Below are 12,608 nucleotides of genomic sequence, written 5' to 3' on the forward strand. Positions count from 1 at the left end.
GGATCATGAGCAGGTCCCTTCTTTCTCCACACTTTCCATCACTTTGGTAGAGGTTAATCTTGGTCGCATCAGTCCATAAAACTTTGTTCCAGAACTTTTGTGGCTCATCACTGTACTTTTTTGCTAATTGTAATCTCACCTTCCGGTTCTGCTAATGAGTGGTTTGCATCTTGTGGTATAGCCTCGATATTGCTGACTGATGTTTTGGGGTTTTTCTATGCAGCTCTCACAATGTTTCTGTCATCAACTGCTGTTGTTTTCCTTGGCCGACCTATTTGATGTCTGTTGCTCAGTATGTCAGCGGTTTCTTTCTTTTTCAGGACATTCCAATGTTTGTGCAATGGCTTTGATCAATTTCCGCTCTTTTCTAAGCTTCAAACTGGCTTGGTTTCCCCACCAGTCTTCATGTTGGTTTATCATTTGTAACAGAGATGCAGTCTACACAGGCAAAACCCAAGGCGAAAATCAAGAGTAGACATTCAGAACTATTTATTGTTTCACCAATCAATCTAACAGGACACATCTGGGAAACAGAAACACCAGTCAGTTCCAATACTTTGGCTCACCTAAAAATCTGGTACAAAAGGTGATATGTTCAAAGTTGTTTGAGATCAAGATAAAAATACCAGGAAATAAACGCTGAAATTTACTCATGTAAATTTTTTACCTCAAACTCAGTTGCCTTCAGTGTATAGCAAAAACAAAGGAATTGCTGTTCCAATACTTTTTGAGGGGACTGCAAGTCGTTCAGTAACAGTAGTTAAAACTACAGAAAAATAGTTTCCAGTTGTTTTCCAGTTTTGTTTAATTGGGTTCTTGCAGTGAATTGGCAGTTTTTTTCATCATTAGTAAATACCTGGCCATTGGACATTAGCTCTACCCCTGTGACTCCTCTGCTCTGAATGTGTGCAGGTACCTGAAGCGCTTTAAAGTGATGAAGCCCAAAGTGCTGCGCAGCTGGTGCAGGCAGATCCTGAAGGGGCTGCACTTCCTGCACACGCGCGCCCCGCCCATCGTGCACCGCGACCTCAAGTGCGACAACATCTTCATCACCGGCCCCACCGGCTCCGTGAAGATCGGCGACCTGGGGCTGGCCACGCTCATGCGGACGTCCTTCGCCAAGAGCGTCATCGGTACTGCCGCCGCTCCCCGCTGAATAGTCTGACGCTACTTTCCCCTCCCTCTCCCAAATTTACTCCCCCCTACTTGTGATTCTATGACGCTATAATTAATACTATACAATATGAGACTACATTTAATGAACTAATGTTCGTTAAATATCGGGTCAAATGTAAATTTTTTCTTCAGCTCAATGCTCAAGACAGGGAACAATACATGAATCAAAATAGTTTAGTGATTATCATAATTATAATATCATAATTGATTATAGTATTCTGAACAGGGTGGCAAGATAAAACAAGTCATTCACACAATATCTCCTGGTCACTGCCAGCTACATTTTCATATCCAAATCTATGAATAGTTCACTGAGGTTTGTAATTGCAATTTCAGCAGGGACAAATAACTGATAGTTTTTCCCTAGCCTGTGGGACCCATAGTCTTTTAGCAGATGGCTCTATGCTACAGTTTTATCTTGGTTCAAAAGCTATCACCTGGGTCGCGATTGCTATGTCTTCCTCAATTACTTTACTTCAAAGAGAGTCAGCATTACATGTGGTGTGCCACAGGGCTCAATCCTAGGCGCCATTCTATTTAGTCTTTACATGCTCTCGTTAGGGACTGTTATCCGCGAACAGTTTCCACACTTATGCAGCTGATACCCAGTTATATTTATTTAAAACAGAGGCCATGGTGATGAAATCAAGAGAGAAATTATGGTATCTCACCTTAAATCCAGGGCTTGAAATGTAAAGTCTCAGGTGAAGAATTTGGGCATTTTAGTTGATGTCAGCCTGGATATTGATGCACATGTCAAAATATGATCAAAATTGTATCATACCATCAAAGAAATATGGCCATCTAAGAAGTTAGACCCTTCCTTTCCAAAGAAGATTATGAAAAATTGATGCATGGATTTATACATTCTTAGTAATTTTATCCATTTATTTTACGGTTATTTTAGTGTTATTTAACATACATTATACTTTCTTTTTTTCTCATTTTTTACTTGACTACTTTAATTTTACTTTTACTTCTGTCACTTTGTTCAAAATATGCTCTAAAAAAGTAATATGTGTATTATTATTACTTATTAAAATGATGATGAAGTGGCTGTACAGATCCAGCAGCGCTTGCTGAGTGGAGATTTCAGAGAGGCTCAGGGGTGACGCCTCGCTCTCTCACTCAGGCACCCCAGAGTTCATGGCGCCGGAGATGTACGAGGAGCACTATGACGAGTCTGTGGACGTGTACGCCTTCGGGATGTGCATGCTGGAGATGGCCACCTCTGAGTACCCGTACTCCGAGTGCCAGAACGCCGCGCAGATCTACCGCAAAGTCACCAGCGTGAGTCACTATGCGCCTGCCCCTCCTCGGCTGGGCCCCGGCATTTTAGTGCTTTGTGGATAACAGCCCCCTCCCGTATCCCTTATGTCTGCAGGGCATCAAACCCGCCAGCTTTGACAAAGTTGCAGATCCCGAGATTAAAGAGATCATTGAGGGCTGCATTCGACAGAACAAGAGCCAGAGGTAAGCTATTGTTGTTATCATATTCATTGTGATTAATTTACCCAGGGGACCAGAGAAGCGTCCAGACCTCAGTGTTAGATGTTATCCACCCACACTGCTGCATATGTACTGAATCAGTCTGGGTGAAGGGAATAGAAACAGTTTTGAGCCGGTGTCCCCCTTTAAAGCCCGGCTCCCCGGTCTCCATGCAGCAGTACCCTTGTGGGTGAGGTTACACCGCAGGCCGCGCTGTGGCACACTAACGCTGCGTCTGGCCCCGCAGGCTGTCCATACGGGACCTGCTGACGCACGCCTTCTTCGGCGAGGACACGGGCGTGCGGGTGGAGCTGGCGGAGGAGGACACAGGCCTGCAGGACTGCCTGGCACTGCGCATCTGGGTGGAGGACCCCAAGAAGCTGAAGGGGAAGCACAAGGACAACGAAGCCATAGAGTTCAGCTACGACCTGGAGAACGACAGCGCTGAGGAGGTGGCTCTGGAGATGGTGAGAGAGAGAGAGAGAGAGAGAGGGGGGAGAGAGAGAGAATGGGGTTATAGGAAGGGGGAGACGTAGTGGAGGAATGAGAGGAGGTGGAAGGGGGTGGGTTAGAGAAAAAGGGAATGATAGAGTTAAAGAAAGGTAGATAGAGAGAGATGGGTAGGGGAAGGGAGAAGGGAATACGGGAGACATTAAAACAATTAAGAACCAACCAAAACATGAAATTGACAAATACTCACTAGGACACAGTCAAAAGCACAAAGACAGCAAGAAGAACCTCACCATCACAGGCATGGGCTTCCCCATAGGCTCACACTGTAACCCACTGCCTTTTTAAACAAACTGCCAGGAATGTAAAGAGCTTTGAAAGACTTGACTCTGAACTTATCTTTCCAATGCTGGCAGAATTCCAAAAAAGGAGAGTTCCTTAGAGAGGAAAGAAGCCGTACATTACTGGCAGCACAAAACTGTCAAAGCCTTTGGGAGAACCAAAACTAGACTAAATAAGCCATGCATTATTAATGTTACTGTTATTGTTGGTCTGATTATAATGGCAGTAATTGCTGTTGCTTTTATTATGGCTTGTTATATAGGCCAATAAAGCATTTTTATTTGAATTGAGAGCTGGGCAGAGAGAGAGGGATGGGGAGAGAGGAGGGGCAGAGAGAGAGAGATGGGGAGAGAAGAGGGGCAGAGAGAGTGATGGGGAAAGGAGGGGGCAGAGAGAGAGGGGTGGGGAGAGGAGGGGGGCAGAGAGAGGGATGGGGAGAGGAGGGGGCAGAGAGGGATGGGGAGAGAGGGGGCAGAGAGAGAGGGGTGGGGAGAGAGGGGGCAGAGAGAGGGATGGGGGGAGAGGGCAGAGAGAGGGATGGGGAGAGGAGGGGGGCAGAGAGAGGGATGGGGAGAGAGGAGGGGCCAGATGTGCAGTAGAGGCCTGAGGAGTAGTGAGCCAGGAATAAAGGGTGAAATGAAATGAAGTGTTGCTCACTCTTTCTCTATCTCTCTGTCTCTCTCTTTCTCTCACTCTCTCCCCCTCTCCAGGTGAAGTCTGGCTTCTTCCACGAGAGCGATGCCAAAGTGGTGGGCAAGTCGATCCGCGACAGGGTCACGCTCATCAAGAGGTCCCGGGAGAGGCGGCAGCAGCAGCTGCACCAGTTTGGGCCCGAGGAAAGAAGGGACTTGTCCGCCCCGCCCTCCTACCCTTGCCCCCACCCCTCCTGTCCCTCCTCCCAGGGTCCCGGGGCCACGGCAGGACAGGGTGACGCTGAGGAGCTGCCAGAGGTGCAGCACGTCTACAGCGGCACAGCCCCTGGCCCCACAGGTAACCAACCCCCACCGAGCAGCAACCTGCAGGAGCGTGCACGTCTGAGGCCTACGTAAAGAACAGGCCTGTTCACACCAGCATCTTATTCCAGCCACATAATCATCCCTCCTGCAGCTGAAATGATCAACATTACGTTACATTATTACATTGCATTTAGATGCTAGCCATTTAGCACACACTTTTAGCCAGAGTGACTTACACAGCTTTTATTCTTTTTAAATACACGCCACTGATACAACTGGATATTTACTGAAGAAATTCAGGTTAAGTACCTTGCTCAAGGGGACAATGGCAGACCACTATGCTACACTGCTGCCTTATAGCAGCACTCCCAGCCCAGTGCCTTTTTTCCCTGAGTCTTTGCAAGGTATATTAAGCTGTCTGTCGACCTTCCTGGGTTATTTAATGGCTGAATGCAATTAACTGATCTGATGGTAGTGAATGTGTGTTTAGTGCACTCTTAGTATTATCTGAGAGCTGTGCAGCTGGGGCAGGTTTAACAGGTGTGTGAATATGGGCTATGCATTGCAGGGCTGCCCACATTCAGTCACGCAGTACATGCATCTCTGTAACTCCTTTTCAGAAGGCGAGAACGTTCCTTCAGTCACCTGCGAATCTGCGGCCAGTGGGCCCAACCAAGTCTTCCCTCCGCAGGGGGAGTCTGGGCTGCACCAAGGACTATCCTATGCTCACGTTCAGTCCAGCTACCACGCCTCTACTTCTGTGAGTTATTGTGCTGAATCTCTTCCTTCCATACCTATATAGTTCTCCTGTTTTCTGGTTTGAAAATGTTTTTTGTTTTTTGTGTGTCTATTTTATAGGGTGTGCAGAGCACAGGGGGTATGCCCCTCCCACAGATGCTCCCCCTTGGACAGAGTGGAGGGATTTCCTCTGGCCAGAGTGGCGGGGCTCCAGCCATGCCTATTGGCCAGAGTGGCGGAGCTCCAGTCATGCCTATTGGCCAGAGTGGTGGGGCTGCAGTCATGCCTATTGGCCAGAGTGGCGGGGCTCCAGCCATGCCTATTGGCCAGAGTGGCGGAGCTCCAGTCATGCCTATTGGCCAGAGTGGCGGGGCTGCAGTCATGCCTATTGGCCAGAGTGGTGGGGCTGCAGTCATACCTATTGGCCAGAGCTTAACTCAACCGGTCATTCTAGCACCACAGATGTCCCCAGGGCCAGGGGTGCCTCAGCAGTATCCACAGGTAAAGAATATTTGAATGGGCGTCCGGCCATATTCTCTGCTGCTGTTTCTCTCTGCCTCTTTGGCTGAACACGGCAGTGATTGTCAAGAGCTCTCACGGGACTGTTCCTCCTTTTAAATCATAAAGCAGTATAAAGCATGCACACCGTCTATTGTGTACACACACACCTCAATATTCTGATCAATATTATCGATATTGATCGGAACATTAGCACAGTGATGGTTATAAAAAACAGAATAATGGAAATTATGTATGCCATGTAAACGCCGAGGTCCAAGATTATCTGAAGTGCTGACACATACCCAATTATATACCTGTACAAGTCTCATGAATGTAATTTCTGTCATTTAAAATTTTCTGTTCGGCCCCATACTGAATGCCTGTTGTAATGATACACATGAATCTACCCCGGCTACTGTTATCCTCTTGCTTTTAATAGCGCAGTATAGGTTCAAATGGAACAGTTTTTAATTGGAGGTGCATTGAAACCCTGTAGCGTACTATTAGGTATATTTGAAACAAAGACAGACAGGGTACATGTATCAAAGGCTTTGTTTGTTTAGTGTGCTCTGAATGCTTAAACAGTGTGCTGCCTGAAATTCATCTGCTCTCCTGATCAGTACCCTGCACTAATGCCTGCTCCTGCTCTCTCTCTTCTCTTCCCTCCCTGAAATTTCACACTCAATCTTTATGCTCTCCCATGCCTGCATTCTCTCACCACTACCCATCTATCTTTGTATCTCTCTATCCTGGCGTTTTTTGACTGGATTCCCCCCCCCCCCGTAATCATCTCCTCAGCCTTGTCATTCAGAGGGAGAAACTGCCCTCTCCTTCCCTGCAGTTGCCCCTTCTCAGCATTTCCTACCCCCATTGTCACCCCAGGCCCCTATCAGTGTCCACCACACTGCTCAAATGTCTGTCGGAGACCCTGTGGAGGTGCCCTACCTGCCCCAGGGAGGGGTCGTGGGTGCTGCCCCTCTCCCACAGCAGGCTCAGGCCAGCATCGCCCCCTTGCAACAACCGGAAACACAGCACAATCCCGCATTACTCCAACAAGCGCAGCCAATTTTAATCCATCAGCATGCGCAGGGGATCCTGCCTCACCAGATGGAGAACCAGCAAGCCGCCGCACTCCTGCAGCAGCCAGTGGAGCTGATTCATCCTCAGCCTGCGTCCGTGCAGCCGCAGCCGGACCAGCAGCCCCAGCCGCCACAAGCGGACCTGCAGCCTGCAGCTTCCGCGCAGCAGCAACCGCTGGAACCACTGGCAGGTTCACTGCCACAGCCATATGGAGGTTTACCACAGCAACAGCAACCCCTGCCACAGCATTCACAGCCAGTCGAGCAAGTGTACATACAGCAGGCAGAGCAGCAGCAGGCTTTGTTGCAGCAGCAGCAGGTGGAGCAACAGAAACAGGCTTTGTTACAACAACAGCAAATAGAACAACAGGCCTTGATGCAGCAACAACAGATGGAACAGCAGCAACAAGCTTTGTTACAGCAGCAACAGATGGAGCAGCAGCAACAAGCTTTGTTACAGCAACAGCAGCAGATAGAACAACGACAGGCTTGGTTGCAGCAACAACAGTTGGAGAAACAGCGACAAGCTTTGTTGCAACAGCAACAGCTAGAACAACATCAAGCTGTACTGCAGCAACAGCAGATAGAGCAACAACAAGCTTTACTGCAGCAACAACAGGTGGAGCAACAGCAACAAGCTTTGTTGCAACAGCAACAGCTAGAACAACATCAAGCTGTACTGCAGCAACAGCAGATGGAACTACAGCAAAAGGTTTTATTACAGCAACAACAGATGGAGCAACAACAGGCCATCTTACAACAAAAACAGTTCCAGGTGGAGCAACAGATTTTATTTCAACAGCAACAAACTGACCAACAGCAACAGCACCCAGTCCAAAAACAAGATACAACATCACTGCAGCAGTGCCAGCAACAGGCTTTGGTTCAGGAGCAACAGGTGGATCAACAGCAGTCCTGTTTTTCACAGAAACAACAGCAGACGCTTTTGTTACAGCAGCCTCAGACCATCATTACACAGCAACAGCAAATGGAGCAGTTGCAACAGCAGGCTCGAATGCAGCAACAGGAAGCTTACCTCTCCCAGCCACACCAGAGGAGCTCTTTGGCCGAGTCTCAGTTCCCCATCTTGGCTCCAGCCCCGAGTGAAGTTACACAGATCACAGCTGCAGTTCAAACCCAAGCCCAGGTTCAGCCTCAAGTTCAGTCTCAAGCCCAAATCCAGGGTCAGGTGCAGATCCCAGCACAGCTCCCGACTCAGGCCTCAAGTCAAACTCTGACCATGAACCAGTCCCAGGTCCAGCAGCCTCTGATCCAAAGTCAAATGCAGTTACTGACTCAGGGTCAGAATCAGACGCTGCCACAAGTTCCACTACAAGTGCAGGCCCATGCTCCACCTCAGCAGGGAATGTCTCAAATCCAATCTCAAATGGAGGCTCAGGCTCCATCCCAGCAGGGCATTTCTCAAGTCCCAGCTCAAATGCAGGCCCAAGCCCCACCCCGACAGAGCATATCTCTCAATCAACCTCAAATGCAGGTCCAAGCTCCACCTCGGCAGAGCATGTCTCTCAATCAAGCTCAAATGCAGGTCCAAGCTCCACCCCCACAGAGCAACCTGCTCAATCAAGCTCAAATGCAGCACCAAGCTCCAGCCCCACAGAGCATGTCTCTCAATCAACCTCAAATGCAGGCCCAAGTTTCACCCCCGCAGAACATGTCTCTCAATCAAGCTCAAATGCAGCCCCAAGCTCCACCCCCACAGAGCATGTCTCTCAGTCAAGCTCAAATGCAGGCTCAGGCTGTACCCCAGCAAAGCATAGCTCAAATGCAGACCCAGGCTGTACCTCAGCAGGTTGTGTCTCAAATACAAACTCAAATGCAGGCCCTGCCTCAGCAGAGAATGTCTCAGATCCAAACTCAAATGCAGGCTCAGGTGCTGCCACAGCAGGGCATGCCACAACTACAAACACAAGTGCAGAGCCAGGCCCCACCCCAACAGAGTATGTCTCTAATCCAACCACAAATGCAGGCACAGAGTCTGACCCAACAGGTCACCCCACAAATACAAAGTCAAATGCAGGGTCATGCTCCCCTCCAACAGGGCACACCTCAAATACAAACTCAAATGCAGTCCCAGGCTCCTCTACAGCAGGGCACACCTCAAATACAAGCTCAAATGCAAACACAGGCAGCCCTCCAGCAGGGCACACCTCAAATACAAACTCAAATGCACACCCAGGCTCCCCTCCAACAGAGCACACCTCAAATGCAAACTCAAATGCAGCCACAGGAATCACTCCAACAGGGCACACCTCAAATACAAACTCAAATGCAGACACAGGCACCCCTCCAACAGGTCACATCTCAAATGCAAACTCAAATGCAGACCCAGGCAAGTATCCAATCTCAGACTCAGTCTCAAAGTTTGCCCTCAACTCAGACACTTGCTCAGATTCAGGCAACAAACCAAATGCCACTGCCAAGTCAAACACAAACTCAGATCCAGCCCCAATGCCAGCTGTCCTTGCAAGGCCAAATCCAAATGCAGCCCCAATGCCAAGTACCCCAGGGCCAGGTGTTTCCTCAGCAGAGCCAGTCTCAGTTCCAGGCTCAACCCACAGCCGCCCCCCATGGTCAGACCCACTCCCAGCCCGATGTTCAAATACCAGCAAAGGCCCAGCCTCACATACAGCCCCAGGCTTCAGCCGGCCTACAACCCTCACAGTACACCTCCTCCTCCCTGCCCACCCAGCAGCTCCTGCAGTCAGTCCAGCAGCCGCCAGACCTCAGCCAGACCGTGCAGCAGCAGACACTGTTGCAATATCAGCAGACGATGCCGCCTCAGCAAACCCAAGTGACCGCTGCTGCCGCCAGCATTGGCCCCGCTTCCCTGCCTTCCACCCCTCAGCACCTCCCACAGACAGGACAGACACAAATGCAGGTGCATGCCACAACTCTGCCGCAGGCTCAGCCTATAGGCGCAATGGTTCAGCCTGGCATGCAGGTTGCGGAGCCACCACCACAGCAGTATGAGCAACAGCTGCACCAGACTACATCTCTGCAACCGCAGCAGCATCAAACTGCTCCACTGCCGCTTCAAGCTCCAGTTTCGCCCGATCACAGCCAACTGCCCAAAGCAAGTCTGCAACAGCTGCCCCACCAGACCACCCAGACGGCCGGCCAGATAACCCAAGCCCAATCCAAAATCCCTGCTCCCCTCTACAGCCAAGTAGTGGCAGGCCCCCCTCCTTCCCTGCAGCACCAACAGCAGCAGACCCTCCCCGCGCCAACACACATGGAGATCAGCATGCAGATGCAGACACATGCGGAGGTAGCGGGAAGATCTGACCAGCTGTTGTCCCCACCTGCTGCCTTCCAGCAGCCCCTCAGCCCCTCTCATACCTCACCTCACCCCTCCTCCTCCTCTTCACTGCCCCTCCCTCTGGAGACGCAACTGCCCCACCCTGCAGCAGCCGGCGCCGTTGTGCCTACCTCCCCTCCTCCTGTCACCACCTTGCAGTCCCTTGGCTCTAACTGCCCCTCGCTGCCCTCGACCTCGCTGCCAGATTGTGACCCCGCCTTGCTGGGCGCCACTAAGGTACAGAAGTGTAGACAACACTGCTGTGTGCTTTCCTTCTGTCATGCTCCCACAATGTGTTCCCAAAGAACTCCTATACCTGCTCTCTGTTTACACCACACCATACTGCCCACAGGCACCTCGACCAGCAGACTATGTGCAATTTCACATCCTTTTTCACTCCCACAAACACAGGACCACGCTCACACACTCCCCTGCCTTTTTAACTGGGTAATGTTCCCTTTGCTTTGTGCCAGATACAAATGAGCAGTGTATCTGTTCTATTACGTCTGTATATTTTACATTGTATACATTTCCACTAACCAGTTGCACGCTGACCAAATCAAATTTCAAATTGTTGACCTCTATTCTCAAATAACTTAAATCGTTTTCACTGATCTGTTGTTTTACCTCATTAGTATACATTTTACAGTGTTGATTCTTACATTCCGGTCTCCCCCTTTTTTGGCAGTCCTGTTCTTATCACGCTACTAATTTCTTGGTGTGTGTGTGTGTGTGTGTGTTTGTGTGCGTTCGTGGCCTTGTCCGCGAATATGTGTATTGGCCCTTGTCTGGTGTTTTTGTGTCTGTGTGTATGCCTGTCTCTTTCCATGTGATACTGCAGGAGACGCAGGGCCCTTCCAGCACTGACAAACAGTCTTCATCCAGGTATGTGCTGCTGAGCTGTGCTCCTGAGAACGCTGAAAAGGGAGGTTGCACATCTGAGTTTGTATTGGCAAGAAGTAATCATTTTGTCTTGTTTGGAAATAATAGAATGATCCATCCAGCCATTTTCTAAGAGCTAATCTAGGTCAAGTTTGCAAAAGGGCAAGCAGAACAGCCCAGACATCCCTCTAGCTACTTCCTCCGACTCATCCCGGGATCCCAAGCCAGCTATGCGATATCCCTTCAACACGTCCTGGGTCTGCCCCTGGGTCTCCTCCCAGGTGACTGTGTCTGGAACGCCTCCAGAGGGAGGCACCCAGAGAGCATCCTTATCGGATACCTGAACAACCTCAACTGACTCCTCTCAATGCATCCACAGCACAGATGATTGATCTGTCGTTCCCTTTTTGCCTCACTTGTGAATGATACCTCGAGATACTTGAACTCAGCTGGGGAAGTTGTTCCCCACTCACTTGAAAGGGACAACCCATCTCGGAGGGAACCATGGCCACAGACATGGAGGTGCTGATCATCATCCCAACTGCATCACACTGAGCTGCAAAACATTCTAGTGCACGTTGAGGGTCACAGTACGGTGAGGTCAAAAGGATAATGTAATCTGCAAACAGCAGAGATGCCACCCCTATGTCCCCAAACTGGTCACACACCATAACTCTGCTGTACCTTCAAGTCCTGTCCATAAATTCCCAGAACAGGAAGGGAGCCAAGGCACACCCTATGCAGAGTCCAACACCCACATTGCAAATTCCCATGCCACCTCAGATATCTATGAGAGGGTGAAAAGCTGGTCTGCTGTTCCATAGCCTGGGTGAAACCTGCATTGTTCCTCCTGAATCTGTGGTTCAACTATTGGTCGGAGCTTCCTTTACAGTATCTTGGCTTAGAGTTTCCCAGGAAGGCTGAGCAGTGTGATTCTCCTATACTTGGAAAACACACTCTGGTCCTTTTTCTTAAAGATGTGGACCACTCCCCTGGTGCCCTCTCTCTGAGGAGCTCTCTGACTACCCCAGTGCCACAGACATAGGTTCTGACCCCCCAGACTGTTTCAGCTCTGCTTCCTGAACGGAGGCCGTGTTGGATTCAAGAGTTAAAATGTCCCTTCCACCTTCCGACAATATCCCCAGTCAGAGGTCAGAGTTTCACTGTTCTTGCTGAGCCTGGACAGTGTCCCGCTTTCCCCTCCTGAGATGCTGATTGGTTTTCCAGAACCACTTTGGGGCCAGCCAAACGTCCTTCTCCACGGCGTTTCCATTACGTAATATTCCATTATAGTCATTTGGCAGATCCAGAGCCACATACAACAAAGTGCATAAGCATAACCAGGAACAGGTGCGCAGAAGAACCCCCGACGCCAGTACAGTTCCAAGTGCTAGGAATGACCACAAACTTGTAGATTAATCTAATGAGACAAAGGAAAATAAAGTAAAGTAAAACTGACTTAAACATAAAGCTAGCGATAATAAAAACGATATATATATATATAAATAAACAACTTACATAGCCAATTAGAAATAACATGGAGGTAGGGAGGGGTGGGGAGAGGTGCACCCTGAAGTTACGTGTCTTCAGTCTCTGCTTAAAGGTGGTCAGAGTCCCTGCTGTTCTGACCTCCACGGGAAGATTATTCTACCACCGTGGTGCCAGAACATGTTCATG

General features: G+C 49.5%; 1 protein-coding gene across 1 annotated transcript in view; it reads left to right on the top strand.

Annotated features, from left to right (window-relative positions):
* The window catches only part of LOC133139500 (serine/threonine-protein kinase WNK2-like), a 50,490-nt gene that overhangs the window by 18,895 nt on the left and 18,987 nt on the right, over window positions 1-12,608 (top strand). The window contains exons 3-11 of the mRNA XM_061259079.1: window positions 913-1,133; window positions 2,309-2,466; window positions 2,561-2,649; window positions 2,912-3,131; window positions 4,167-4,446; window positions 5,033-5,172; window positions 5,271-5,651; window positions 6,450-10,286; window positions 10,891-10,934. Coding sequence (XP_061115063.1) covers window positions 913-1,133; window positions 2,309-2,466; window positions 2,561-2,649; window positions 2,912-3,131; window positions 4,167-4,446; window positions 5,033-5,172; window positions 5,271-5,651; window positions 6,450-10,286; window positions 10,891-10,934 — 5,370 coding nt within the window. The remainder of the gene's footprint in view (window positions 1-912; window positions 1,134-2,308; window positions 2,467-2,560; window positions 2,650-2,911; window positions 3,132-4,166; window positions 4,447-5,032; window positions 5,173-5,270; window positions 5,652-6,449; window positions 10,287-10,890; window positions 10,935-12,608) is intronic.

Source organism: Conger conger, chromosome 10, assembly GCF_963514075.1.
Source record: "Conger conger chromosome 10, fConCon1.1, whole genome shotgun sequence".
Taxonomy (NCBI): domain Eukaryota; kingdom Metazoa; phylum Chordata; class Actinopteri; order Anguilliformes; family Congridae; genus Conger; species Conger conger.